This window comes from Oncorhynchus masou, chromosome 17 (genome assembly GCF_036934945.1).
Source record: "Oncorhynchus masou masou isolate Uvic2021 chromosome 17, UVic_Omas_1.1, whole genome shotgun sequence".
Lineage (NCBI taxonomy): Eukaryota > Metazoa > Chordata > Actinopteri > Salmoniformes > Salmonidae > Oncorhynchus > Oncorhynchus masou.
This window is the reverse complement of record NC_088228.1, coordinates 38,195,653-38,223,391: the sequence shown is the minus strand read 5'-3', so window position 1 is coordinate 38,223,391 and position 27,739 is coordinate 38,195,653. Positions and strand designations below refer to the sequence as shown.

Genomic DNA, 27,739 nt, shown 5'->3' with positions numbered 1-27,739 from the left:
AACCTATAGTATCGTGAGTCTTTTCAAGAACACCCAGGGGTCCTAGCACCCCTGGTTGAGAGCCACTGATCTAAAGGATCTACTCGAGGTCCAAGTAATTCCCTTTGTAATGCATTGGGGACAATGCAGGCTCCGATGTAATTTGGATTTTCCGCAAATGGACAGTCCATAGGGACGGACAAGAATCTGTGGCCGAGAGCCCTGTCTTTATTCACCAGGCCAGGCTAAGATCAAGTTAACCTAGTAGGTAGCATGCTTGCTTACAGAGCATTTGTTGCTATGGATTCTGATCAGGCTATACGTCAAGCTCTCTTTCTGGAAACAGGAAATTCTGAGTATGCTCAAATTCTGGTTTGACAGATCTCGCTAACTCATTAATCTGGCTTTCTGGAATAACCCTCTGATGCCTGAAACAACCAATGTCAAAATAACACAAGGGACACGGTCTTCTGTTTATTGCACAAATCGTACATGTTTCCAACTGCACCAGTAGAACACAATATTAGGCAGCAGTGGAATAACTCATTGATCAAAAGCCTAAAAGATGCATACAAGAACAAAGAAAAATAGGTCAAGATCTTGAAGGGAGAAAATTGAAAATGAAAAGGAACCAAACTCAATTCACTGTTCAACTGAATCCTGCCGATTTAGGCTAATGTAACAATTGGAGAGATAATTTACAAAAAAAGAAAAAACAAATTACGTCATCTTTGTCTCTTCATTTTAAAAGTACTTTGTCCTCATATATAATATAAACCTCTGCATCGATACCAATCAAATATTTTGACAAATTATTTCTTAAGTCAAACATAATTAGCTAAAGATGATTTCTTTACAGTTTTAATATATGTACATATCAATTGATCCAACTTTTATAATTCTCATACAAAATGAGAAAAAAGCTGGACTTTATCGCTTCCAGAAAAAAAAAAAAATGGCAAGCAGATCTATCCTCCCTTCTTCTGTCCCCCTGGCCTGAATGCTATAACAGACCCAGAGGCCTGAATGGGCAGATGGGCCCAGATATAGAGAATAATGGCTTCTGAAAGCCCACACAGGTCAAAAAGAGTGCCAAACAGCAGTCTCTACATCTGATCTCCAGAGCCTGATCAAACCTCGTTCCTTCTTTATGGAGTCTGATCTCTGGCAGAGGCTGACGGCTGGCATGAGCCGTGGATGTAGGTAGCAGGACCCGAGGCTTAGGGCCTCATCATCAGGGTTCCTTAAACAGAAAAGTGAGAAACCTTTTGGATGTATATACTGTATGCATTTTGCAATGAGACCATCCAGGTAGTCCTCAGTAGCCCTCCAGCTCACCGTCTCAGCGAAATGTACTCTCAACGGAAGAGAGGAGCTGAGGTCAGGGTGCTCGTCCAGGAGGAGTGTAAAGGAGAAGGATGGGGGAGGAATCTTTCTTTCTCTTTGCTCCAGCCGGAGCTGTTTCAGACATTCCCGCCAAGTGCAAATTCCAAACTAAACAACTAGAGTCAAATGTACTCTCAGAGAAAGAAAGTACACCTTGACGTCACTGAGGTTGTTCCGGGGGCCAATGTAGCCAATGTTTCATAACATCGCATGGTTGGCCGCCAAACGAACACTTTGTCTAAGAAACTCACACCATATATTCCTGATTAAAGTGCACTCAGTAGCGTGGTGGGGGTTGGGCTGAGGGATACGAAAAGCAACACAGCAGAGTGGAAGGGAAGAAGTCACCTGGTATAAGCCATCTGGAGGCTAAACTGATTGGCCACGTGCTGATGTTCTGAAACTAACTTCGAGAAGAAGAGGGTGTAGAAAGTGTAAAGGGCTCGGGTTTCAAATCTATGGAGTGAATCACATTTGGGGGATGATCAGAGGTTAGAAGGTGTATTTCCCATCCCTCCATTTCTGCCATCACCAACAGAAAAGTACGAGGGTGAGGGGTTGTTAAGGAGAGTGGGGTAAATGTGTGCTCTGATGTTCAGCAGATTGTAAAATGTGTGTGTTGTTGAAGTGGGTAAGTTCTTAGGGGCTTGGCAGAGCACATGTATGGGTGTATGAGTCCACGTGGTTGTCTAGGGATGTGAGCATTCATCAGCCTCCCTCTATTACAGATCAGAACAAAATCAGGGTTGAGACTATTTGCATCAGCAGACTGCATGAACAAAAATGTCTACAATTCAGTCCCTGTCGGATAAGAAATTCGATTTTGTGTCTTGGTTTATACGAGTCACCCTCCCTACCCCTTAGCTGTGTGTATGTACTTATGTCTGCCTGTGTGTGTATGCTGTGTGTGTATATGTGAATACCTTTACTGTTACTTATGGTCTCTCAGTGTTCATGTGTGTCAATAGTGCCTGCCTATGTGGATAAATTCTAGGGCAATAAAGAGTGTGTGTGTGTGTGTACTCTCACATGTCTCTTTGGCTCAAGAGGACATGCACTGGACGTGGTCTGGCCCTCCGTCCTCTTCATCAGAGGAATCTGGAGAGCTCCACGATTCATCAGTGTCTCCCTCTGCACCCTCGCGACGTGTCTGGAAAAGAAAAGGGAGGGAGAGAGGGAAAGCGAGAGCGCGGGGTGTAGTGATTTGATTACTGGAATAGAGATGACACATGGTGGGTGGGTTGTGGTGTGTTCAACTTACCCTCTGGGGCCGTCTGTTTCTCATGTGCCTCATGAGGAACCACAGGAGCTGTGTGTCGTACTGGTCTCCATGGCGAACACTGTCCTCATCACGCTCACGCTTGTTCTTCTTCATCACCTGAACGACCACAACAAGTCACATCAAAACTCACAGCTTTGGTATGCAGTATTCAAATCAAACTTTGTCACTTGCGCCGAATACAACAAGTGTAGACTTTACCGTGAAATGCCTACTTACAAGCTCTTAACCAACAGTGCAGTTCAAGAAGAGTTAAGAAATTATTTACAAAATAAAGTAAAAAGTAATCAAAAATAACACAATAAGAATAACGAGGCTATATACTGGGGGCACCAGTACCGAGTCAGTGTACAGACTAATTGAGGTAATCTGTACATGTAGGTGGGGGCAAATTGACTATGCATAGATAAACAGTGAGTAGCAGCAGTGTACAAAAGGGAGGGGGGGGGGGTCAATGTAAATTGTACGGTGGCGATTTTATTAATAGTTCAGCAGTCTTATGGCTTGGGGGTAGAAGCTGTTGAGGAGCCTTTTGGTCCCAGACTTGGCGCTCCGGTACCGCTTGCCGTGCTGTAGCAGAGAGAACAGTCAATGACTTGGGTGACTGGAGTCTCTGACAATTTTATGGGCTTTCCTCTGACACTGCCTATTATATAGATCTTGGATGGCAGAAAGCTTGGCCCAGTGATGTACTGGACCATTCGCACTACCCTCTGTAGCGCCTTGCGGTCAGATGCCGAGCAGTTGCCATGCCAGGTCGGTGATGCAACCAGTCAGGATGCTCTCGATGGTGCAGCTGTAGAACCTTTTGAGGATCTGGGGACCCATGCCAAATCTTTTAAGTCTTCTGAGGGGGAAAAGGTTTTGTCATGCCCTCTTCACGACTGTCTTGGTATGTTTGGACCATGATAGTTCATTGGTGATGTGGACACCAAGGAACTTGAAACACTCGACCCGCTCCACTACAGCCCCGTCGATGGTAATGGGGGCCTGTTCGGTCCACCTTTTCCTGTAGTCCACGATCAGCTCCTTTGTCTTGCTCACATTGAGGGAGAGGTTGTTGTCCTGGCACCACACTGCCAGTTCTCTGAACTCCTGCCTATAGGGCGTCTCATCGTTGTTGGTGATCAAGCATACCACTGTTGTGTCATCAGCAAACTTAATGATGGTGTTGGAGTCGTGTTTGGCCACAAAGTCATGGGTGAACAGGGAATACAGGAGGGAACTAAGTACACACCCCGAGGGGCCCCAGAGATAAGGATCAGCGTGGCAGATGTGTTGTTACCACCTGGGGTCGGCCCGTCAGGAAGTCCAGGGTCCAGTTGCAGAGGGAGGTGTTTAGTCCCAGAATCCTTAGCTTAGTGATGAGATTCGTGGGCACTATGGTGTTGAACGCTGAGCTGTAGTCAATGAACAGCATTCTCGCATATGTGTTCCTTTTGTCCAGGTTAGAAAGGGCAGTGTTGAGTGCGATTGAGATTGCATCATCTGTCGATTTGTTGGGGCGGTATTCGAATTAGAGTTGGTCTAGGTTTTCCGGGAGGATGCTGTTGATGTGAGCCATGACCAGCCTTTCAAAGCACTTCATGGCTACCGACGTGAGTGCCATGGGGCGGTAATCATCTAGGCAGGTTACCTTTGCTTCCTTGGGCACAGGGACTATGATGGTCTGCTTGAAACATGTAGGTATTACAGACTCGGTCAGGGAGAGGTTGAAAATATCAGTGAAGACACTTGACAGTTGGTCCGCGCATGCTTTGAGTACACGTCCTGGTAATCCATCTGGCCTCGCGGCTTTGTGAATGTTGACCTGTTTAAAGGTTTTGTCCACATGGGCTACCGAGAGCGTTATCACCCAGTCATCCAGAACAGCTGGTTCTTTTGTGCATGCTTCAGTGTTGCTTGCCTTGAAGCGAGCGTAAAAGGCATTTAGCTCATCTGGTAGGCCCACGTCACTGGGCAGCTTGCGTCTGGGTTTCCTTTTGTAGTCCGTAATAGTTTTCAAGCCCTGCCACATCCGACGGGCGTCAGAGATGGTGTAGTAGGATTTAATCTTAATCCTGCATTGACGCTTTTCTTGTTTGATGGTTCGTCAGAGGGCATAGCGGAATTTCTTATAAGAGTGCGGATTAGTCTCCCGCTCATTGAAAAAACGGCAGCCCTAGCCTTTAGCTCGATGTGGATGTTGCCAGTAGTCCATGGCTTCTAGTTGGGATATGTACATACAGTCACTGTGGGGACGACGTCGTCGATGCACTTATTGATGAAGCCGATGACTGAGGTGGTGTACTCCTCAATGTAATTGGATGAATCCTGGAACATATTCCAGTCTGTGCTAGCAAAACAGTCCTGTAGTGTAGCATCTGACCACTTTCGTATTGAGCGAGACACTGGTACTTGCTGCTTTAGTTTTTGCTTGTAATCAGGAGGATCAGATTTGCCAAATGGAGGTTGTACATGTGACATGCTGGTAAAAATGTTGTAAAACTGATTTAAGTTTGTCTGCATTAAAGTCCCCGGCCACCAGGAGCGCCACTCCACTTCTGGGTGAGCCTTTTCTTCTTTGCTTATTGCCTAGAGTTGGTTGAGAGCAGTCTTAGTGCCAGCTTCGTTCTGTGGTGGTAAATAGACGGCTACAAATAATAGATGAGAACTCTTGGTAGATAGTGTGGTCTACAGCTTATCATAAGGTACTCTACCTCATACCTCGAGACTTCATTCATTTGTAGACGTCGCGCACCAGCTGTTATTGACACACCACCACCCCTCGTCTTACCAGAGGTAGTGTCTCTGTTCTGCCGGTGTATGGAAAATCCTGCTAGCTCTATATTGTCCGTATCGTCTCGGTGAAACATAAGAGGTTACAGTTTTTATTGTCCCGTTGGTAGGATAATCGTAAATCATCAATTTTATTTTCCAATGATTGCACATTAACAAGAAGAACAGATGTCAGTGGGAGTTTCCTCGCTCGCCTACGGATTCTCAGAAGGCTGCCCGATCTGCAGCACCTTTTCAGGCGTCTTTTCACGCAAAAGGCGGGAATCTGGGCCTGTTCCAGTGAAAGCAGGATATCCTTCTCGTTGGACTTGTTAAAGGATCATAAGAGATGGTAGCAGCAACATTATGTACACAATAAGAAAAAAAAAAAGTTACACAAAACGCAAAATAAATAACTAAACTAGCACAATTGTTTGGGAGACTGTAAAACGTCAGCCATGTTCTTCGGCGCCATCAAGCCTATATGTCGTGGGAATGTTTGGGATATTGGTGACATGTTGTGGTTTGTGTGGATAGTATGGTATGAACCGTACGTCTTTGAGGCCCTTGAGCCCTGTGAGATTCTCGGCAGTGGGGGACCACAGTTTAACGTCATGATCCAGACCACTGGTGGCCAGACCTGGGAGGTGAGGGTGGGGCTCCAGGCAGTTGACCTGGGAACAGAGGATGACACAAAGTGTGAAGTGACAGATTGAGATGAATGAGTGAAACTGACACTGTACAATTTTGTTTGAGAGTGTTGCTTGCGCTCGCCAGCTTCTTCAAGCACCGCACACAGCTTCCCACCCACCATCCCTCTCTCACCACTCCTCCTCGGTCTCCCTCCATGAACTGGACAATGCGAGCGGAGACCTTGTCCCACAGGTAGATGTGTCCACAGTCACTGCCACTGATTACAAACTCACTGCTAGGGCCATAGAAGTTCACCCCTTTCACTGTGAAACGGAGAAATAGAGAGGTCCAGAGGTTAGAGCGTTGGGCCAGTAAGCAAAAGGTCGCTGGTGCGAATACCTGAGCCGACAAGATGAAAAATCTGTCAATGTGCCCTAGAGCGAGGCACATAGATCTAATTTGCACCAGGGGCGCCGTACTACAATGGCTGACCAGTAAAAATAACAAATTTCACTGCACCTATCCGGTGTATGTGTTTCTGTTTTCTTTACTTATAATTGACTAGTTCATAATCATTCCTTCCCCTTTTGTCCCCCAGTACCTGTAGCGTTGTTGCGATGGCCCTTGTATCTCCTGCGGTAGTCTGCACCGTCACTGTGGCTGGAGTCAAACAAGTAGATATCCTCATCGTTGTAACTAGTCAGGAGCTCTGAACAGACAGACCGAGAGAGACATGGTCACTGATGGGGAGAACAGACATGAGGACAGTCATAACAGCAAGAGTCAGAGGACCTCAGAGTTGTGAATAAAAATGTGTTTGAGTCATGTGCTTTACCTGTGCCATCATGACTGTACACTAAGCAGGTAATGTTCGTTTTGGACTCGCTGGATACCAGGTGAGATGGACAGAACTTCTTCAGTACGCCATTATTTTCATTCTCATTAATCTTCCTCTGGTCATATATCCTAAAAATGTTGAAGATGAGGAGAGGTAAGAGAGAGAACATAGTAAGAATGTGCAGAATCCAAAGAATGCACTTTGCACTTCCTCTGCTGTACGATACACCTATAAAAAGGGATTTGAGTCTTACCTAACATACTGATCTCTCCCACCCACAGCAAAGTGGTGTGTGTTGACAGGGTTCACAAATATGGTGTACAACCCCACTTTCTTATCCCCCTCCTTCACCACCACCAGTTTACTGAGAGAAAAGGAAAAGAGTAAAACAAAGTGGGTAAAGGGTTAAACGGCTGTTATGTTATACATTGGGCCTGGAGTTATTCCTGGTCTGGTCACATGGTCAAGGAAAACGAATGACCTTAGTACAGTAATGTCCAAGTGATCTTGCATTAAGGCGTTATCACTCACTTGGCAGGCCGGTCGAGGCGCAGGTCGATGGCAAACACTATGGCGTCCTCCCCAGCCGACAGGAAGGAGCAGGGAGAGTCTGGCTCCAGGGCCAGCTGACACACAGACAGAATAAACACAACACACTTAAATCACCTCAGGTCTCCGCTTAAAAAGGCTTAGAACTACTGCATCTCAAATGACAACCAGTTCCCCACATTGTGCCCTACTTTTGACCAAAGCTGCCATACACTGAGTGTACAAAACATTAAGAATACCTGCTCTTTCCATGACATAGACTGACCAGGTGAATCCAGGTGAAAGCTATGATCCATCTTGATGTCACTTGTTAAACCCACTTCAATCAGTATAGTTGAAGGGAGGAGACAGGTTAAAGAAGGATTTTTAAGCCTTGAAACAATTGAGAAATTGATTGTGTATGTGTGCCATTCAGAGGGTGAATGGGCAAGACAAAAGATGTGCCTTTTGAACAGGGTTTGGTAGTAGGTGCCAGGCGCACCGGTTTGTGTCAAGAACTGCAACGCTGCTGGGTTTTTCGAGCTCAACAGTTTCCCGTGTGTATCAAGAATGTTCTACCACCCAAAGGACATCCAGTCAACTGTGGAAAGCATTGGAGTCAACATGGGCCAGCATCCCTGTGGAATGCTTTTGATACCTTTAGAGTCCACGTCCTGACGAATTGAGGCTGTTCTGAGGGCAAGGGTGGGAACAACTCTATATTAGAAAGGTGTTCTTAGTAATGTTTTGTACACTCCTTGTAGGGTTCTGGTGGTCGAAAGTTATGCAATATACGTAGAATAGGGTTTCATTTGAGCCGCAAACTGAAGTCTGGCTTCTTGGACAAATGTTGAAACTCATTATCACGAATACAACCACACTCCTGAGGTATACACATGGTCTCCATACCTTGTGTGCTGCCCCTTTATGCTGAGCCACTCTCTTGGTGTTCTTGCAGCGCTGAGTGGCAGAGAGCTCAGCCACTCTGATCTGACCGTCCCGGGCACACATGGCCAGGGTGGAGTCTCCACTGTGTGGCAGGAACTTTGCCTGGGGAGGAAGAAAGGTACATTTCAACATCTCTCAAAAGTCCCCTACCACATTTATAGCTTACCTTTCTCAATTTACAATGACTTGTTAAAATGGCTGTCTGTCAACAACACAAGAAATGTTGCACTTTTCTACAATCCCATCCTATCCTAGCCTGATTGTCCTCTCCCCTAACCTGAAAGACGTTGCTCTTATGCCCGCTGTCAAACTCGAGCTCAGCACGGCGACGTGCCCAGTCCCACACTACCACCCGCAGGTCATCACTGCCGGAGGCCAGGCGTGTGCCTGAGGGGTTGAAGTGCAGGGTGTTCACACAGCCAGTGTGTCTCTCCAGGCGCCCCTGGAGCTCCAGCCTCTGGACCAAGCCTCGTGCACCACACACACGCCTCACAAACTGGTGCGAGCCCCGGCCAATCTCCCTTGATTTCAGGGAGGGCACCGCCCGCCATGACGGCCTGCTGAGGTCACGCAGCTCCGCCCCCAACCACGAGTCCATGGCCTGCTCGTCCTCTTCCTCCTCTTGATCTTCCTCCTCTTCCTCATCATCGTCATCCTCGTCAGAGCTGGAGGAGTGGTGGGCGGTGCCACCACTCGGGCGGTTCCTCTTTCTGGCGGCCCGCTTTCCTGCATCCCTCTCATTCACTCTCTCTCTTCTACCTCCCTCACTCTCTCGCTCCCCTTCCTCGGTCAGCGAGTAGAGGCCACTGCCGTCCATGCTGTCTGTGTCCTCCTCCTCCTCTCCAGGCACCCTTGCAACCTTAGCATCTGGCATTGGCTTGTTCTTAGCCTCGTCTCCTGCCTCTCTGGGAGCTAAGGGAAGCATTTGGGCAAGAGAGCAAGTTGTCACACATTGAGTAAAAAGAGTTACTGTCAAGAAGTTGAGGAAACTCATCCATTGTAAAACAAATATTAAGTGTATAATGTCAAAGTCATGGTGTCCTGTGTCGTGGCTAGATGTTGAACTATGACAGCTATTTGCTATAGTCCTCTCCTACTACCTGCTTGAGAGCCAGAGTGTCCCTCTGTGGCTGCGGAAGAATCTCCCTCCCTTCGCTGGTCTTCTCCTGGATCTGGCTCCTCAGACCCATCTGAAAAACAAACGTACAGAGATGCCCACATTAGTTTTACGTAGCAGGCTCTGGTGGAGTTAGTATTTCCAGTCAGCCAAAAGCAGAACATGGAGTAGCCAGCCAAATAGAAAAAGTAGCCAGCAAGGGAATTCCGGGCTTGGGCCAGAGGATGTGAATGGAGTGGAGCGGGCCGAGCGTCTGCCTTCTCTTTCGCTCCGGTACTGCTCAGCCACGAGCTCTGGGCATGCTCTGCACAGCATTTTTCATTTCCTTCATCATTGTTCTTTTAAATTAGATCTATTCTGTTGTATTTATTTAAAAAAATAGTTTAGCAGTTTCTAAGTTGTCTATCAACTGTAAGTTGGAAATCGCCACAGAGCAAGTTACATTTGTACATATTTGTTTTTTTAACACAGTGGCCGCATCTCACAAGGTAGGTCCTTGTTTAACAGCCTACGACATGAGGTTGAAATGTTGAAGCTTCTTACAATAGCCTACTTCAAAACCAAATGGTACATAGTCACAAAAGTAGATGGGGTGATTGTTAAATTATCTTTTCAAGCACCAACAAAAAAATGAATGGAGCTAATTTAGAGCTGCATTTTTCTTTCCTGTGAGCGCTGAGCTATTTTTGGGGAAGTGGAAAAGGACGTTGAGCGCCGGAGAGGTGCGCAAAGACCACTCCGTGAGCGATGAGTGTGTTTTCCAACAATTCCTCTGCTCTCATATTCTGGCTCAGAGGTCCGGGGGGGCATGCCCCCACAATAAACTGTAGTCTCTGGTACATTATGATGCCTAGATTCCATCTTAAACACACAGCTATTGAATACTTTAACTTTACCTCCCAAATTGGTACAATTAGTTGTGGTATTGAGTAGAAAGAGATGACTTTGCAATTAAAATGACTGAACATTTATGAATTCAGTGTGTTAGTTGTTTTGGATTACATCTAGGCCTATAACCGAACAAAAATATAAATGCAACAATTTCAACAATTTTACTGAGTTACAGTTCATATAAGGAACTCAGTCAATTGAAATTAATTAATTAGGCCCTAATCTATGGATTTCACACGACTGTGCTGGGGCCCAGCCATGCGTGTGCCTGGGAGGGCATAGTCCCACACACTGGGGAGCCAGGCCCGGCCAATCAGAATTAGTTTTTCCCCACAAAAGGGCTTAATTACAGACAGAAATACTCCTCCATTTCATCTGCTGTCCGTGTGGCTGGTCTCAGACGATCCCGCAGGTAAAGAAGCCAGATGTGGAGGTCCTGGACTGGTGTGTTTATAGATGGTCAGAGATTGTTAGGCCGGTAGGCCGTATTGCCAAATTCTCAAATTGTGTAGAGTGACAAAACTGCACATTTTAGAGTGTCCTTTTATTGTCCACAGCACAAGGCGCACCTGTGTAATGATAAAGCTGCTTAATCAGCTTCTAGATAAATCGATCCACCTGACAGGTGTGGCATATCTTGGCAAAGGAGAAATGCTCACTTACAGGGATGTAAACAAATGTGTGCGTACGGAACATTTCTGCTATCTTTTATTTCAGGTCATGAAAGATGGGGCGTTGCGTTTATATTTTTGTTCAGTATATATGATCAGGACTATTTTCTAAGTAAGACAGATTTAATGTTTTAAAAAAGTGATCTTCAAATCAAATCAAATTGTATTTGTCACATACACATGGTTAGCAGATGTTAATGCGAGTGTAGCGAAATGCTTGTGCTTCTAGTTCCGACAATGCAGTAATAACCAACAAGTAATCTAACTAACAATTCCTAAACTACTGTCTTATACACAGTGTAAGGGGATAAAGAATATGTACATAAGGATATATGAATGAGTGATGGTACAGAGCAGCATAGGCAAGATACAGTAGATGGTATCGAGTACAGTATATACATATGAGATGAGTATGTAAACAAAGTGGCATAGTTAAAGTGGCTAGTGATACATGTATTACATAAGGATGCAGTCGATGATATAGAGTACAGTATATACGTATGCATATGAGATGAATAATGTAGGGTAAGTAACATTATATAAGGTAGCATTGTTTAAAGTGGCTAGTGATATATTTACATCATTTCCCATCAATTCCCATTATTAAAGTGGCTGGAGTTGAGTCAATGTCAGTGTGTTGGCAGCAGCCACTCAATGTTAGTGGTGGCTGTTTAACAGTCTGATGGCCTTGAGATAGAAGCTGTTTTTCAGTCTCTCGGTCCCAGCTTTGATGCACCTGTACTGACATCGCCTTCTGGATGATAGCGGGGTGAACAGGCAGTGGCTCGGGTGGTTGATGTCCTTGATGATCTTTATGGCCTTCCTGTAACATCGGGTGGTGTAGGTGTCCTGGAGGGCAGGTAGTTTGCTTGTGCAGACCTCACTACCCTCTGGAGAGCCTTACGGTTGAGGGCGGAGCAGTTGCCGTACCAGGCGGTGATACAGCCCGACAGGATGCTCTCGATTGTGCATCTGTAGAAGTTTGTGAGTGCTTTTGGTGACAAGCCGAATTTCTTCAGCCTCCTGAGGTTGAAAAGGCGCTGCTGCGCCTTCTTCACGATGCTGTCTGTGTGAGTGTTCCAATTCAGTTTATCTGCGATGTGTATGCCGAGGAACTTAAAACTTGCTACTCTCTCCACTACTGTTCCATCGATGTGGATAGGGGGGTGTTCCCTCTGCTGTTTCCTGAAGTCCACAATCATCTCCTTAGTTTTGTTGACATTGAGTGTGAGGTTATTTTCCTGACACCACACTCCGAGGGCCCTCACCTCCTCCCTGTAGGCCGTCTTGTCGTTGTTGGTAATCAAGCCTACCACTGTTGTGTCGTCCGCAAACTTGATGATTGAGTTGGAGGCGTGCGTGGCCACGCAGTCGTGGGTGAACAGGGAGTACAGGAGAGGGCTCAGAACGCACCCTTGTGGGGCCCCAGTGTTGAGGATCAGCGGGGAGGAGATGTTGTTACCTACCCTCACCACCTGGGGGCGGCCCGTCAGGAAGTCCAGTACCCAGTTGCACAGGGCGGGGTCGAGACCCAGGGTCTCGAGCTTGATGACGAGCTTGGAGGGTACTATGGTGTTGAATGCCGAGCTGTAGTCGATGAACAGCATTCTCACATAGGTATTCCTCTTGTCCAGATGGGTTAGGGCAGTGTGCAGTGTGGTTGAGATTGCATCGTCTGTGGACCTATTTGGGCGGTAAGCAAATTGGAGTGGGTCTAGGGTGTCAGGTAGGGTGGAGGTGATATGGTCCTTGACTAGTCTCTCAAAGCACTTCATGATGACGGAAGTGAGTGCTACGGGGCGGTAGTCGTTTAGCTCAGTTACCTTAGCTTTCTTGGGAACAGGAACAATGGTGGCCCTCTTGAAGCATGTGGGAACAGCAGACTGGTATAGGGATTGATTGAATATGTCCATAAACACACCAGCCAGCTGGTCTGCGCATGCTCTGAGGGCGCGGCTGGGGATGCCGTCTGGGCCTGCAGCCTTGCGAGGGTTAACACGTTTAAATGTTTTACTCACCTCGGCTGCAGTGAAGGAGAGACCGCATGTTTCCGTTGCAGGCCGTGTCAGTGGCACTGTATTGTCCTCAAAGCGGGCAAAAAAGTTATTTAGTCTGCCTGGGAGCAAGACATCCTGGTCCGTGACTGGGCTGGATTTCTTCCTGTAGTCCGTGATTGACTGTAGACCCTGCCACATGCCTCTTGTGTCTGAGCCGTTGAATTGAGATTCTACTTTGTCTCTGTACTGACGCTTAGCTTGTTTGATAGCCTTACGGAGGGAATAGCTGCACTGTTTGTATTCAGTCATGTTACCAGACACCTTGCCCTGATTAAAAGCAGTGGTTCGCGCTTTCAGTTTCACGCGAATGCTGCCATCAATCCACGGTTTCTGGTTAGGGAATGTTTTAATCGTTGCTATGGGAACGACATCTTCAACGCACATTCTAATGAACTCGCACACCGAATCAGCGTATTCGTCAATGTTGTTATCTGACGCAATACGAAACATGTCCCAGTCCACGTGATGGAAGCAGTCTTAGAGTGTGGAGTCAGCTTGGTCGGACCAGCGTTGGACAGACCTCAGCGTGGGAGCTTCTTGTTTTAGTTTTTGTCTGTAGGCAGGTATCAGCAAAATGGAGTCGTGGTCAGCTTTTCCGAAAGGGGGTGGGGCAGGGCTTTATATGCGTCATGGAAGTTAGAGTAACAGTGATCCAAGGTTTTTCCACCCCTGGTTGCGCAATCGATATGCTGATAAAATTTAGGGAGTCTTGTTTTCAGATTAGCCTTGTTAAAATCCCCAGCAACAATGAATGCAGCCTCCGGATAAATGGTTTCCAGTTTGCAAAGAGTTAAATAAAGTTCGTTCAGAGCCATCGATGTGTCTGCTTGGGGGGTATATATACGGCTGTGATTATAATCGAAGAGAATTCTCTTGGTAGATAATGCGGTCTACATTTGATTGCGAGGAATTCTAAATCAGGTGAACAGAAGGATTTGAGTTCCTGTATGTTTCTTTCATTGCACCATGCCTCGTTAGCCATAAGGCATACGCCCCCACCCCTCTTCTTACCAGAAAGGTGTTTGTTTCTGTCGGCGCGATGCGTGGAGAAACCCGTTGGCTGCACCGCTTCGGATAGCGTCTCTCCAGTGAGCCATGTTTCCGTGAAGCACAGAACGTTACAGTCTCTGATGTCCCTCTGGAATGCTACCCTTGCTCGGATTTCATCAACCTTGTTGTCAAGAGACTGGACATTGGCAAGAAGAATGCTAGGAAGTGGGGCACGATGTGCCCGTCTCCGTAGTCTGACCAGAAGACCGCCTCGTTTCCCTCTTTTTCGGAGTTCGCTGCATGCGATCCATTCCGTTGTCCTGTTAGTAAGGCAGAACACAGGATCCGCGTCGCGAAAAACATATTCTTGATGGTGAGTTGACGCTGATCTTATATACAGTAGTTCTTCTCGACTGTATGTAATGAAACCTAAGATGACCTGGGGTACTAATGTAAGAAATAACACGTAAAAAAAACAAAAAACTGCATAGTTTCTCGAGGAACGCGAAGCGAGGCGGCCATCTCTGTCGGCGCCGGAAGTCTTCTCTTGAGATTCAAGTCATATTTACAGTTGGTAGGGTTTTAGACCGGTCAATCAATCACTGTGGGTGGAAGGTGGTAGATTAGTAATCTAGTCAGAAAAACTAATCTAATCTACCCTTTCAATTGTATTTATTGTGGCAAAGACTAAATCTTGTTTACTCTTTCAATTTAGTTTATTGTGGCATAAACCTAAAAAAAAGGGCTATGTTCTGTCAACTAAACATGGATTCCCTGTTGCGAAACAATATAGAATTGCAGGAAAATGGTTTGTGCAACACCACTTTTACACAAAGTCTGGCACCCATGAATAAACCTACAGGTAGGATGGAAGAATGAGGCAGGTGTTAAACATGAGCTTTGCTACACAGAAAGCAGCAGTTGACTACTCCATTGTCAACACTTTACTCAAATCAGTAGGCCTAGAGTAGCCAGCCAAATAAAAAAACTACAGGGTTCTACATATTTTTGCTGAAGGAGCTCTATTTTGGTGGCCTCTAGTACACAGCGAAATGACTAAATACTGTCATAACTGTCCTGTGAGGATCTGAAAGGGTCAGATCAGACAGTAACCAGACCCTCTCTCACCAACAGAAAAGTGGAGGGAGCTGGTGGGGGGTTGACACCTCACACCCTGTTGTAAATCAAGGAGAGAGAACATCCCTCTCCAAATTTCACAGAGGAATGTGCTTTGTCCACACAAAGGTTTCCCACCGAAACTAAGACGCTTTAAAGCGAATAATGGAAAAATATTCCTAACAGAGAATGTGAGGAATGGTCAGTAGTGAGCTATACAGTGTTTCCTCCTTTAAAAGTTGCATCATACTGCCACACACCTTGCAGGCTGCTGCAGCATTCTATAGCATGTTATTTAATTGTCAGCCATTTTTTACGTTAATGCAAGTTGGTGCTAGTTTGACCACCAGAGGGCATCTTTGAGAAACATTTTGATAGTCTCCCATATTGGCATTACTAGAGAATTTCAAACCTTTTTTGTAATAACATAGTACATGGGATTGATTAAGAAATTTGGCTTAATACATTTTATTAATATTATGGTCTCTCTATTTAGAGAAAAACGAAACCCTCGGGACCCTCTGGGTTTCCTTTAGGATGGAGTGGAAAACATGGCGCTGTACAACACGGCGGTCGGGAGTAGGCTACAGCACAAGAGGATTGGAGGATTCTAAATTGTTTGCCTTCATTAGACAACTTTGTTCCAATATTTCTGTAAATCAATGATATTTATTCGCATAGTAATTTGTTATGAATCCATAACTAAAATCAACATCTGCATTTTGAAAGAGTATTTTTATCATTATTTTATTGACGAAAGCATAAAGATGAAGAAATACAGTACTGTACAGTTTATGCTTTTATATTTGGATAATAAAGCATTGAAAGCATTTTGAAGATATAAACCACCTGCATTTGTTTATTAGGCTACTGTGCAGTCTGACAAGTAATCATAGTAAACATGCTTGTCTCAGAGCAGCGCGAAACGGTGCTGAAATAGACATCCACAGCGGGAAGGCATATATATATGCCATATATATAACAATATTTTGGAGATTATTTTGTTTAAAAAAAAGTGAGCTATTGTAATCTGAATAAAGGCCAAAATAATATTTATAAAGGCCATAATATAGCCCTTCTAATAGCCATAATGTGTAGTTTCGAACCAATGAATAATCTGACAAAGAATTTTGCGTCCTGCAGGCCTAGGCATGGATCAAAGCTGGCGAGACATTCAATGACTATAAACTAATCAAAATAAAGAAAGTCGCACACTCCATGTGTAATCTCCCAGCAATTTAATGGGTATTTACCAACGTTTTGGCATCACTGTGCCTTCCTCAGGGTAATGTCATGAATACTTGAACCAGGTTATGTAGAACCACAGTGCAATTAGTGTAACCAATGACAGTAGTGATGGGTGTGTCATAATGATTAAGTTAATTCAAATTAATTTGTGAAACTGTTTAAAAATAGTATATGACATTAAATATATTCTCCTGTTGTTACATAGAAACATAATAGAATATTGTACATCATATTAACATCAACATACATTATTGTTTCATTCAATTTCACATAATTCACATTTGTATTGAATTTTGTTACATGTAATCTTTTGGTTCAACAATATATATAATGAACATCATCAACAGAGGGAACATATTAGGTGTACACTAATCAGCTGTAAAAGTATTTTAGAAGAAAAAAGTGTTCATAAGAAGGGCGTGAGATCAAAGTCAATATTCAGACCACTAGGGGTCAATAGTTTTAGGATAGGATATCCAGTAAGTCTCCCTTTGTAGTAGTAGGATCTCGATGTTACCTCCTCTCCTTGGTAGGGGAACATGCTCAACGCCTGTGTGTTTGAGGGAGGAGATGGAATTGTTAGCTTCAACAAAGTGAGCTGCTACTGGATAGTCAATGTTCTTACACCTGATTGAGCTGCGTTGTTTTGTCTTTTCGTTTGTCCTACATAGGCTTTTCCACATGAACAGGTGATGATAGATTACTCCCTTGGTCTTGCATGAGATGATACCCCTAACAGTGATCTTTCTACCTGTATGTGGTTGTCTGAAGAAAGACATATCCTGCCTGTTTGGCCCTGTCTGGGGGTACCGTCGGACAGGGCCACAGTGTCTCCTGACCCCTCCTGTCTCAGCCTCCAGTATTTATGCTGCAGTAGTTTGTGTCGGCGGGGCTAGGGTCAGTCTGTTATATGTGGAGTATTTCTCCTGTCTTATCCGGTGTCCTGTGTGAATTTAAGTATGCTCTCTCTAATTATTTCTCTCTCCCTCTCTCTCAGGACCATGCCTCAGGACCACCTGGCCTGATGACTCCTTGCTGAACCCAGTCCACCCGGCTGTGCTGCTGCTCCAGTTAACTGTTCTGCCTGCGGCTATGGAACCCTGACCTGTTCACCGGATGTGCTACCTGTCCCAGACCTGCTGTTTTCAGTGGTAGAGATACTCTGAATGATTGGCTATGAAAAGCCAACTGACATTTACTGCTGAGGTGCTCATCTGTTGCACCCTCGACAACCACTGTGATTATTATTATTTGACCCTACTGGTCATCTATGAATATTTGAACATCTTGGTCATGTTCTGTTATAATCTCCACCTGGCACAGCCAGAAGAGGACTGGCCACCCCTCATAGCCTGGTTCCTCAAGGTTTCTTCCTAGGTTCTGGCCTTTCTGGGGAGTTTTTCCTAGCCACCGTGCTTCTACACCTGCATTGCTTGCTGTTTGGTGTTTTAGGCTGGGTTTCTGTACAGCACTTAGTGACATCAGCTGATGTAAGAAGGGATTTATAAATAAATACATTTGATTGATAGTGATATCGCTCTGTGCGCATGAGCCACATTTGTAGTTCCCATTTGGGATAGGTGTCAAGAGTGTCTCAGTGGGCATGTCAGATCTCACCAAACTATTTCCAATATTGTGACCACGCTTATAGACTACCATTGGGGGTTCCTTGAAGGGTTGTGCGATTTTTTGGTCTGATTGCAGAATATGCCACTGCTTTTTCAGGATTGCTTTCATTTTCTCCGAACCCTTGGTGTACCTAGTGCATGAGACGGTTGCGTTGTTTTTCTTCTTTGGTTGAGTTTAGTAATTCCACTCTTTTCGATATATTTTCATCATTGCAGCATCAAAGGTTTTGTCCTTGTGCCTCTTTTTTTTAGCATTGCTGTCACAATCTGACTGGTGGCCACAGATTCGTTTAACCCTGCATAACTGGCTATATGGTAGACCATTCTTGAGGGGAAGGGGATGCATACTATCCGCACATAGCAAGGTATTGCAATCTGTGGGCTTTGTGTACGAGAGTGTGTAATGCATCATTATATTTGATGATCCATAAGTCCAGGTAGTTTATTTCTCTCTCATCAGTCTGCATGGTGAATTTGAGGTATTCAGAGCTCTCGTTAAGTAGAGTTTGGAATTAATTTAGTTCCTGCTGACTTCCTTCCCAGAGCACAAAGACATCATCTATGTATCTCTTCCATAGAAGTATTTTAGAAAGTAAGGGGCATGTCTCTGTTTTAAAAAGGAATGCTTCTTCAAATTGTCCCACATACAGGTTTGAATAGTTGGGGGAAAAGGGGAGCCCATGGCTACACCCCGAATTTGAAGGAAAAAGTCTGACTCAAAGACAAAAGTAGTTATGGGATAATACCAGTTCAGTAAGTTGTAAGATGCAATCATTGGATGGAGCAAGGGTAGAGTCTCTCTGCTGAAGGAAGTGTTGCAGCGCCTGCAAGCCACAAGTGTATAGGATGTTAGTGTACAAGCTCTCCACATCAAGTGGCCAGCAGGGTGCCCCCTGGTATCCTTCCTAAGCCCTCTATCAATGAGATCATGTGACTAGTGTCTGACTTAAGATGGGAGATTCTCAACCATTGGTTTAATGTGGTACTCCACAAATGTAGAAATGTTGGATTTTAGACATTCAATGACGTCATCTTCACCGACTAATCAACCGTGGACATTGAGCAATTTGCTCAAAATTGCTACAGAAAAAAAGATCAAGCAAGCCGAGTCCCAAGCATCCGCTCACACTCCATGTGTGGGGGGGGGAATTTCTCGCCAGGGACCAGTCCCATATTTGATTTTTGATGGTAAGTTTGGCAATTTACAAAGCAAAAGGTACATAAAATATTGTAGCCTACACCTCACGGACTGTTATGTGTTCCACAATAATTTACTCTGGCCTCCTTTTTCAGGTATCATGGCTCAAGATTTCTTTGAGGAAGAAATCATCAAGAGATATGCTGGACCCTATGTCAGAGGTGTTTCTGGGACCACAGTTTCTATCAAGGTAGGATTATAGCGATATTTTGTTACGTTTAGGCCCATTTACATGTATATTTCTATTATTGTACCTAATGTTGGCTGTTAGGCTAAAGGTATTTTTTTCTTCTCCAAATGCAGACAATGACCCAAAACACACTGCCGGCCCCGGGTTTGCGTTGCAAACGAGGACATAAACGTGGTCAAGACGCCAGCAGAGTAAGTAGACCTTTATGTAGTAAAATAAAGGTTAAATTAAATGACAGACAACACCTTTGGTAGTCCTACAGTATATGTAAAAATATTTTTTCTCATCTCTACATGTAGGTCTCCTGATTTAAACCCGATCGAACTTGTTTGGCATCAACTGAAAACATTCATCCGTAACTTTGCCAAGCCGACAAGCAAAGATGAACTGGTCAAGGCCATCAAGATGTTTTGTTTAGAAAAATTGACAATACCGTAACTTTGCCAAGCCGACAAGCAAAGATGAACTGGTCAAGGCCATCAAGATGTTTTGTTTAGAAAAATTGACAATACAATGCAACAAATGCATTTGTAAATCCCAAACTCTAAATGTGCGCTTTTCATTATTAGCTACATTGCACATTCGAACGTGCAGACTTTTTTTCTTTAAATGATTGTTTTATGTAGGATTCTACATTATTGACCAGTTGCAATTGTAAGTAGGCCTAATATAGAAGTAGGATTTTTTTTAGGCTGTTAAGCCTACCTACCTAGATATTTTATATAGGTCTAGGCTCCGAGTAGACTCCAATTAAGCCCTCTTGTTGTTTGTAAAATCAAATTAAAATGAAGATTATTGTTGAAATGAATTACTCAACTGGTGTAGGTTCTCTCAATCTGTTGGTGTGCAACACTTACATAACAAGTTAGCTATATTTTCAGCACCAACCACTGTTTCCCTCCTATTGATTGCGCTAAGGTTGCCGCCAGTTGTTTTTTGAATTGAACCTTTATTTAACTAGGCAAGTCAGGTAAGAACAAATTCTTATTTACAATGACGGCCTACCCCGGCCAAACCCGGATGACGCTGGGTCAATTGTGCACCGCCCTATGGCACTCCCAATAATGGTCGGATGTGATAGAGCAGTGGTTCTTAACCTGGGTTCGATCGAACCCCAGGGGTTCGCTGAGTCAGTCTCAGGGGTCCGGCGGAGGTCAAGACACACATCCGACTCATGATGACATGCCCCGCTTGGCCATCATTGGCTGCAGGTGATCACGCTACATCGCTTGGCCTATCTGTGCTGCAGGGAATTTGGTGCGCTCAGTAGTCGACTTGTGACTGTCGTGATGGTACGTCTTGTGATTTCTTTCTTAATATTTTAATCCCTTCATACTTACTATGTCGAGCAAAAAAATAAAGTCGGACGAATATGTACAATATGGATTCACATGTATAACGGAACGTGATGGGAGTCAGCGTCCTAACTGCATGATTTGCAATGCCAAAATGAGCAATTCTAGTCTAGCACCGGCAAAACTAAGAGAACACTTCCTTAGAAGCTACATGGAGATGGAAAATACAAGAACACAACGCTCAAGGTGAAGAGAGCCAGATTCGATGAAAAGGCTACTCTGCCTGTTCTCGGCTTTGTACCCATCAACAAACTGATCCTCACAGCATCGTACGAAGTTGCTTACCTGATCGCAAAGCAGGGCAAACCACACACCATTGGTGAAACACTCATAAAACCAGCTGTGTTGAAGATGGCAAATATCATGCTGGGAAAAGAGGCTGAAGTTAAGTTATCCCAAATTCCTCTTTCAAATGCCACCATCAGTGACAGAATAGAGGACATGAGCAAAGACATCTTGGCATCTTCTCAATCTAAGCCAGCTTGCTGTATTCGTGCGCTATGTGATTTTTTATTTTGTAAGCCTCTTACAACAACAACTAAGGCAGCCAATGTGAAGAAACTTGTGGATGACTTCTTCAAAGACAACAATCTTTCGTGGGATATGGTTTCTGCAGTTTGTTCGGACGGAGCTCCAGTCATGCTGGCAAGAAAGTCTGGTTTTGGTGCGCTAGTGAAAGCCGATGCACCACACATCATTGTTACGCATTGTATTCTGCACAGGCATGCGTTGGCAACAAAAACCTTACCTCCAAAACTGGCAGAAGTATTAAAAATTGTAGTGGAATGCGTGAACTATGTGCGAACTAGTGCTCTGTGGCATCGCATCTTCAGTGAGCTGTGTAAAGAAATGGGCTCTGAATTCGAGGTACTTCTGTAACATTCTAACGTTCGGTGGTTATCCCGGGGACAGGTGCTGAATCGTGTTTTTGCCGTGCGTGTGGAATTAGCCCTGTTTTTGCAAGAGCACCAACATTGTCACGCAGATTGCTTCAAAAATTCTGAGTTCATTCTCATTTTAGCGTACATGGCCGATATCTTCGCAGCTCTCAATCAAAAGATGCAGAGCGGTGGAGTAAACATCAGAAGGCTTTTCCAAAAAAAAAAAATTCATTATTATGTTTTTGTTTTTGTGTGAATATCATGTTTTGATGATTTTGTTCTTTGAACACAGTGATGTTGATGCACGGTTCATTTTGTGCACCAGTAAAATATATACATATGTTTTGAATTTGAAAAAAATCATATTTTATTTTTCCAATTAAGAAGGGTTCAGTGAATGCGCATATGAAACTGGTGGGGTTCAGTACCTCCAACAAGGTTAAGAACCACTGTGATAGAGCCTGTATTCAAACCAGGGTCTGTAGTAAAGCCTCTTGCACCGAGATGCAGTGCCTTAGATCACTGCACCACTCGGGAGCCATATACAGTGGGGTAAAAAAGTATTTCGTCAGCCACCAATTGTGCAAGTTCTCCCACTTAAATAGATGAGAGGCCTTTAATTTTCATCATAGGTACACTTCAACTATGACAGACAAAATGAGAAAAAAAATCCAGAAAATCACATTGTAGGATTTTTCATGAATTTATTTGCAAATTATGGTGGAAAATAAGTATTTGGTCACCTCAAACAAAAAAGATTTCTGGCTCTCACAGACCTGTAACTTCTTCTTTAAGAGGCTTCTCTGTCCTCCACTCGTTATCTGTATTAATGGCACCTGTTTGAACTTGCTATCAGTATACAAGACACCTGTCCACAACCTCAAACAGTCACACTCCAAACTCCACTATGGCCAAGACCAAAGAGCTGTCAAAGGACACCAGACACAAAATTGTAGACCTGCACCAGGCTGGGAAGAATGAATCTGCAATAGGTAAGCAGCTTGGTTTGAAGAAATCAACTGTGGGAGCAATTAGGAAATGGAAGACATACAAGACCACTGATAATCTCCCTCGATCTGGGGCTCCACGCAAGATCTCACCCTATGGGGTCAAAATGATCACAAGAATGATGAGCAAAAATCCCAGAACCACACGGGGGGACCTAGTGAATGACCTGCAGAGAGCTGGGACCAAAGTAACAAAGCCTACCATCAGTAACACACTACGCCGCCAGGGACTCAAATCCTGCAGTGCCAGAAGTGTCCCCCTGCTTAAACCAGTACATGTCCAGGCCCGTCTGAAGTTTGCTAGAGAGCATTTGGATGATCCAGAAGAAGATTGGGAGAAGGCCATATGGTCAGATGAAACCAAAATAGAACGTTTTGGTAAAAACTCAACTCGTCGTGTTTGGAGGACAAAGAATGCTGAGTTGCATCCAAAGAACACCATACCTACTGAGAAGCATGGGGGTGGAAACATCAGGCTTTGGGGCTGTTTTTCTGCAAAGGGACCAGGACGACTGATCCGTGTAAAGGAAAGAATGAATCGGGCAATGTATCGTGAGATTTTGAGCGAAAACCTCCTTCCATCAGCAAGGGCATTGAAGATGAAACGTGGCTGGGTCTTTCAGCATGACAAAGATCCCAAACACACCATCCAGGCAATAAAGGATTGGCTTCGTAAGAAGCATTTCAAGGTTCTGGAGTGGCCTAGCCAGTCTCCAGATCTCAACCCCATAGAAAATCTTTGGAGGGAGTTGAAAGTCCGTGTTGCCCAGCAACAGCCCCAAAACATCACTGCTCTAGAAGAGATCTGCATGGAGGAATGGGCCGAAACACCAGCAACAGTGTGTGAAAACCTTGTGAAGACTTACAGAAAACATTTGACCTCTGTCATTGCCAACAAAGGGTATATAACAAAGTAATGAGAGAAACTTTTGTTATTAACCAAATACTTATTTTCCACCATCATTTGCAAATAAATTCCTTAAAAATCCTACAATGTGATTTTCTGGATTTTTTTCCCTCATTTTGTCTGTCATAGTTGAAGTGTACCTATGATAAATTACAGGCCTCTCATCTTTTTAAGTGGGAGAACTTGCACAATTGGTGGCTGACTAAATACTTTTTTGCCCCACTGTAGCTCGGCTATTAGACAATTCTTTAGTAAAGGTTGAATAGTCTATTGTTCAGCTAATAGCCCATCCTAGAAATGTTGTGAGCAGAATTCGCTTGTGAAAAACAAATAATATTTTTCTCCATTTTCACTCAGACAATGAGAAGACTGGAATAACAATATTGAATGCATTAAAATAATTACCATAACCAAAAGAAAAACATTGTAGGTTAGAAATTATAGGAGTTAACGGTAAATGTACTACAGGTGATCTATTAATGGGGAATTGATATACACTAACAATCAAACGCAAACAATTCACACAATGAAGTTATGAAACAATGAATGTGCACAAATTGGCGGAAGAGAGCACATTCTGGAGAGAGAAGTGCTTTGTGCATCTGGGTGCATGGTCAATCCGACGTCTGCATTGGCCATGCAGCATTTACGGTGATATGGCCTCAACAGAATTCAGGGCATTCATAAACTCAGAGGAAGAAAAAAAATCCCTTTTTCCAGGACCCTGTCTTTCAAAGATAATTCGTAACAAATCTTCACTAAAGGGTTTCCCATGCTTGTTCAATTAACCATAAACAATTAATGAACATGCACCTGTGGAACGGTCATTAAGACACTAACGGCTTACTGTTTGGTCATCAATCAAAGCACAGTAAATAGCCTATGGGTCCCGACTCAGTGGAATGCTATATGAATCTGCCACAAAACAATAATTAAGTGGATTTCAACTCATCGTTACCACTTACATTACACGGGACGTTTAAATTCACTCACAGGAGACTCATGCTCTCCCTCTGTGAAAATACATTTGACTACAGCCAACCACAGCGTACAAAAATAACTGGTAGCGAGAGGCGGGACAGACAGCAGACTGACAAACCAGCTGTGTTTCCTTGTTGCCGCTCGCTTTGTGACTGACAGGCGCCTGTCCCATCTATAGATCAGTAAAATATGTATATAGTTTATTCTAGCGGAAGACTTTTCTGACTGGCGAATTGAAACAATTTTATGAAATGATGCCTAGTTAATAAAGTGGCAAAAGTACCCGACTGACAATGGTTCTGTTACCGGCTGTTTAGCCGACAGCCAGCGCTTATGGAAAACTATGCAACAGTGAGGCCTGTGTGATCCCTCACCGTTAAGCACACTGGATTTACCATCTGCCTCTGCCATCCTGTTTCTTTCTTCCTGTGGACAGGAGGAGAGCCTGGAATGAACAGAGAGACAGGGTCAAGTGAATTACATTGTTGGCTGCTTTTGAAGACACCTAATTATATTGATTGTCATTGCAATATGTCCAAACAACTGACTTGACCTTCTAAGTTATAGCAATGTAGCAAGACATCACTCAAGACAGCTAGCCAGTTTTGTCAGCTAGCTAAGGTGACTAATGAACAAATTAAGCTATCATATGATTGAAATCTTGCAAAGTAGCTAGCTAAATACATCAGCAACTAGGCCTTAAAGGAAAATTCCACACAAAAACTATTTTGGTATTTGTTTCCATTGTTGATATAGTCTGAAAATGTTTTACATGTCAGCAATCAAGTTAAGATATATTTCCGTTTCAAAATGCAGACAGCAAAATGCATTATACCGGCTGTATTTCCGTACTTTGAAAGTTATTTATCTTGAAGACTTGATTGCTGACATGCAAAACATTTTGGGACTATATCAACAATGGACTAATTAAACAAATATCAAACGATAGATTTAGAGTGAAGTTTTCCATTAATGAAATCAAGTGTGCACTTACCTATAGACTGGCAGTTAGTTTCATGTGTATCTAACTTTGCAGCCAGTAGCTTGGAGTAAGCTAGCTGATTTAACGCCACTCCACAGTGAAGGAAGTTTCTGATGAAATCCACCAACGGACTAGAACAGAGACCAGGCTTTGTGTAATCTAGCTAAGACAACATTGATTCGCCCATGATCACTACTTAACGCTAACCTTGTACCTATGTTTGTCCTCTGTAATCTGTGTTAGATGAAATCCATACTTTTTCAATAAAACATTAATGAAAATGGCCCGCTGTTTCCTATTTGAGATTAAATTAGCACCTGCGCATTTGCAAAGGCACAACTACAGAGGACAAACATAGGTACACGGTTTGCGTTTCATAATTACAATGTTTTGAAGTATTGATCTGGGGTGAATCGTTGTAGTCTGAGCTAGATTCCACAAAGCCTGGTCTCTGCTCCATTTTGTTGGTGGTTCATCAGAAACTTCCCTCACCATGGAGTGGTTTAGTCCACTATGAGTAAGCTAGGCTGTAATAGACAATTATTTGGTATATACAGTCTGGAACTGCCTGCAAAATCGTGTAAATGTTCCTTACAAGTCAGAATGTTGAATACAATTACATTTGAATGTACTCTCCCGGTTATCTGTGCAGTTTACCCTTCAGATGCTCATAATTTGACACAAAATATCCACAAGAAATTATTGTTGACCCATTTCTATCACATGCACAAAACCATGTAAATACCTGCTGACTTCAGTTACTATGTATGCATCGCGTGCACTAGGACTGGGAATTTCCAGGGACCTCACGATATGATATTATCATGATACTATATATATTGCGATTCTCATGATTATATATGTATTGCGACTCAATGTGATTTTTATTGCAATTAGTTGTTCCAAACACATTGCTCATGTCTGCTGTAGAGGGACAAGAAAGAACCATGAGAAAACAAAAAAAAAATGACTTAAAAAAACAAGTTTTGGTCAGTCGAAATAAGTGCTAAAAACAAATTGGCTCACTATTTAAAAAGAAGATGGAGAAAAGCGTATGATGATGATGATGATTGGTGCAGGTACAGCCAATTTGAGCAAAATAATATTGTCAAGAAGATACATCCTCGAAAAAGAATATCCCGATAAGTAACTGTATGGATTGTTCCCCCGCTTGAACGTTTGCTACGTTGCTGAACAGTTTGTACTGAATGGCACCTTTTCCCAAAACGTTATTGTAGTTCTTGAACTGACAGGCTGTGGCTTGAAGCAATGAGTGACGTTTTACAAGGGTAGCGGTGCATTTTGAATCTACAACCCAACCCCTCCCCGTTTTTCAACTGCATCGTTTCCATTAATTGAACGTTCTATTACCTTTTAAATGTACTTAACGCTGCCTTGAAGTCGTTTAGATGGTTTTGCGCATGTGCCAGGTGATAGAAATGTCAACTTCAGTACTGGCGCTCTAAAAAGTCGGGTAATCATTGCTTTCCTGTCGATATTTTGTTTAAAACATGTCTACCATCTGAAGGACTAACACCACGGACAAACGATAGAGTACGTTAAAATGCAATTTTATAAAACATTCTGGCTTGTAAGGAACATTTATTTACACGATGTTGCAGTCATTAGTTTCAGGCTGTACATGCATACCAATGAATTATGTATTACAGCCTGATTAATCAGACGGAGTAAGCTAACGAAAAGTAACTATCAAACTAATCTTAGCTACTTGCTGCAGCAACACTGACATTTAACAAAACAGCTGACAGGCCATGTTACTTCAAATTAACCAGAAATAGCTAGCTAAGTATTAGCACGAAGTATTCTGTTGGTTGATTTGAAACGCTAATCTACACATGTTGGTACATTTAGTTAAATGTTGTTCAGGACTTTGACCAATTTCACGGTAGTTACCACATATAAACATGCTAGCTAGCTAATGTTACCTCTAGTCGTAGGCCCAACGAGGCGCACGTCGTTTAGTCCTAATCTTCGGTGTAATGTATTGTCTTCAAGCTATTACTTAGCTAGCTATAGCATATTGGGTACAAAATCTAGGAAAAACACACGACATGAGGAATGTGTGTATAAAGAGACAGTCAAATTAAAGACGACGCGTGTTTGCTCTGTTTATGTTTTGACGTTCAGCTTGTTTTTTTCATCATTCCTTTT

At 43.6% G+C, this 27,739-nt stretch overlaps 1 protein-coding gene across 2 annotated transcripts; it reads right to left on the bottom strand.

Annotated features, from left to right (window-relative positions):
* Positions 1–440: 440 nt before the first annotated feature.
* Positions 441–27,739, bottom strand: LOC135558998 (DDB1- and CUL4-associated factor 8-like). 2 transcript variants are annotated; one of them, XM_064993281.1, is made up of 13 exons: positions 27,514–27,739; positions 24,960–25,030; positions 9,449–9,538; positions 8,626–9,260; positions 8,310–8,450; positions 7,404–7,498; positions 7,126–7,236; positions 6,870–7,000; positions 6,636–6,743; positions 6,227–6,357; positions 5,956–6,075; positions 2,627–2,743; positions 441–2,515 (listed from the first exon to the last, which is right to left on the bottom strand). In XM_064993281.1, the coding sequence occupies exons 2-13, from the start codon at positions 24,994–24,996 to the stop codon at positions 2,408–2,410; spliced, it is 1,824 nt and encodes a 607-aa protein (XP_064849353.1). In that variant the 5' UTR covers positions 24,997–25,030; positions 27,514–27,739; the 3' UTR covers positions 441–2,407. The 2 variants fall into 2 exon arrangements, with proteins under 2 accessions (XP_064849353.1, XP_064849354.1); XM_064993282.1 differs by having other exon boundaries at positions 24,981–25,030.

Coding starts and splice junctions, on each gene's coding strand:
- LOC135558998 (XM_064993281.1), bottom strand. CDS start 24,996: ATGGCAGAGGCAGATGGTAAATCCAGTGTGCTTAACG. Junction 9,261..9,448: donor ACACTCTGGCTCTCAAGCAG/GTAGTAGGAGAG, acceptor TGCTTCCCTTAG/CTCCCAGAGAGGCAGGAGAC. Junction 2,516..2,626: donor GAAACAGACGGCCCCAGAGG/GTAAGTTGAACA, acceptor TTTCTTTTCCAG/ACACGTCGCGAGGGTGCAGA.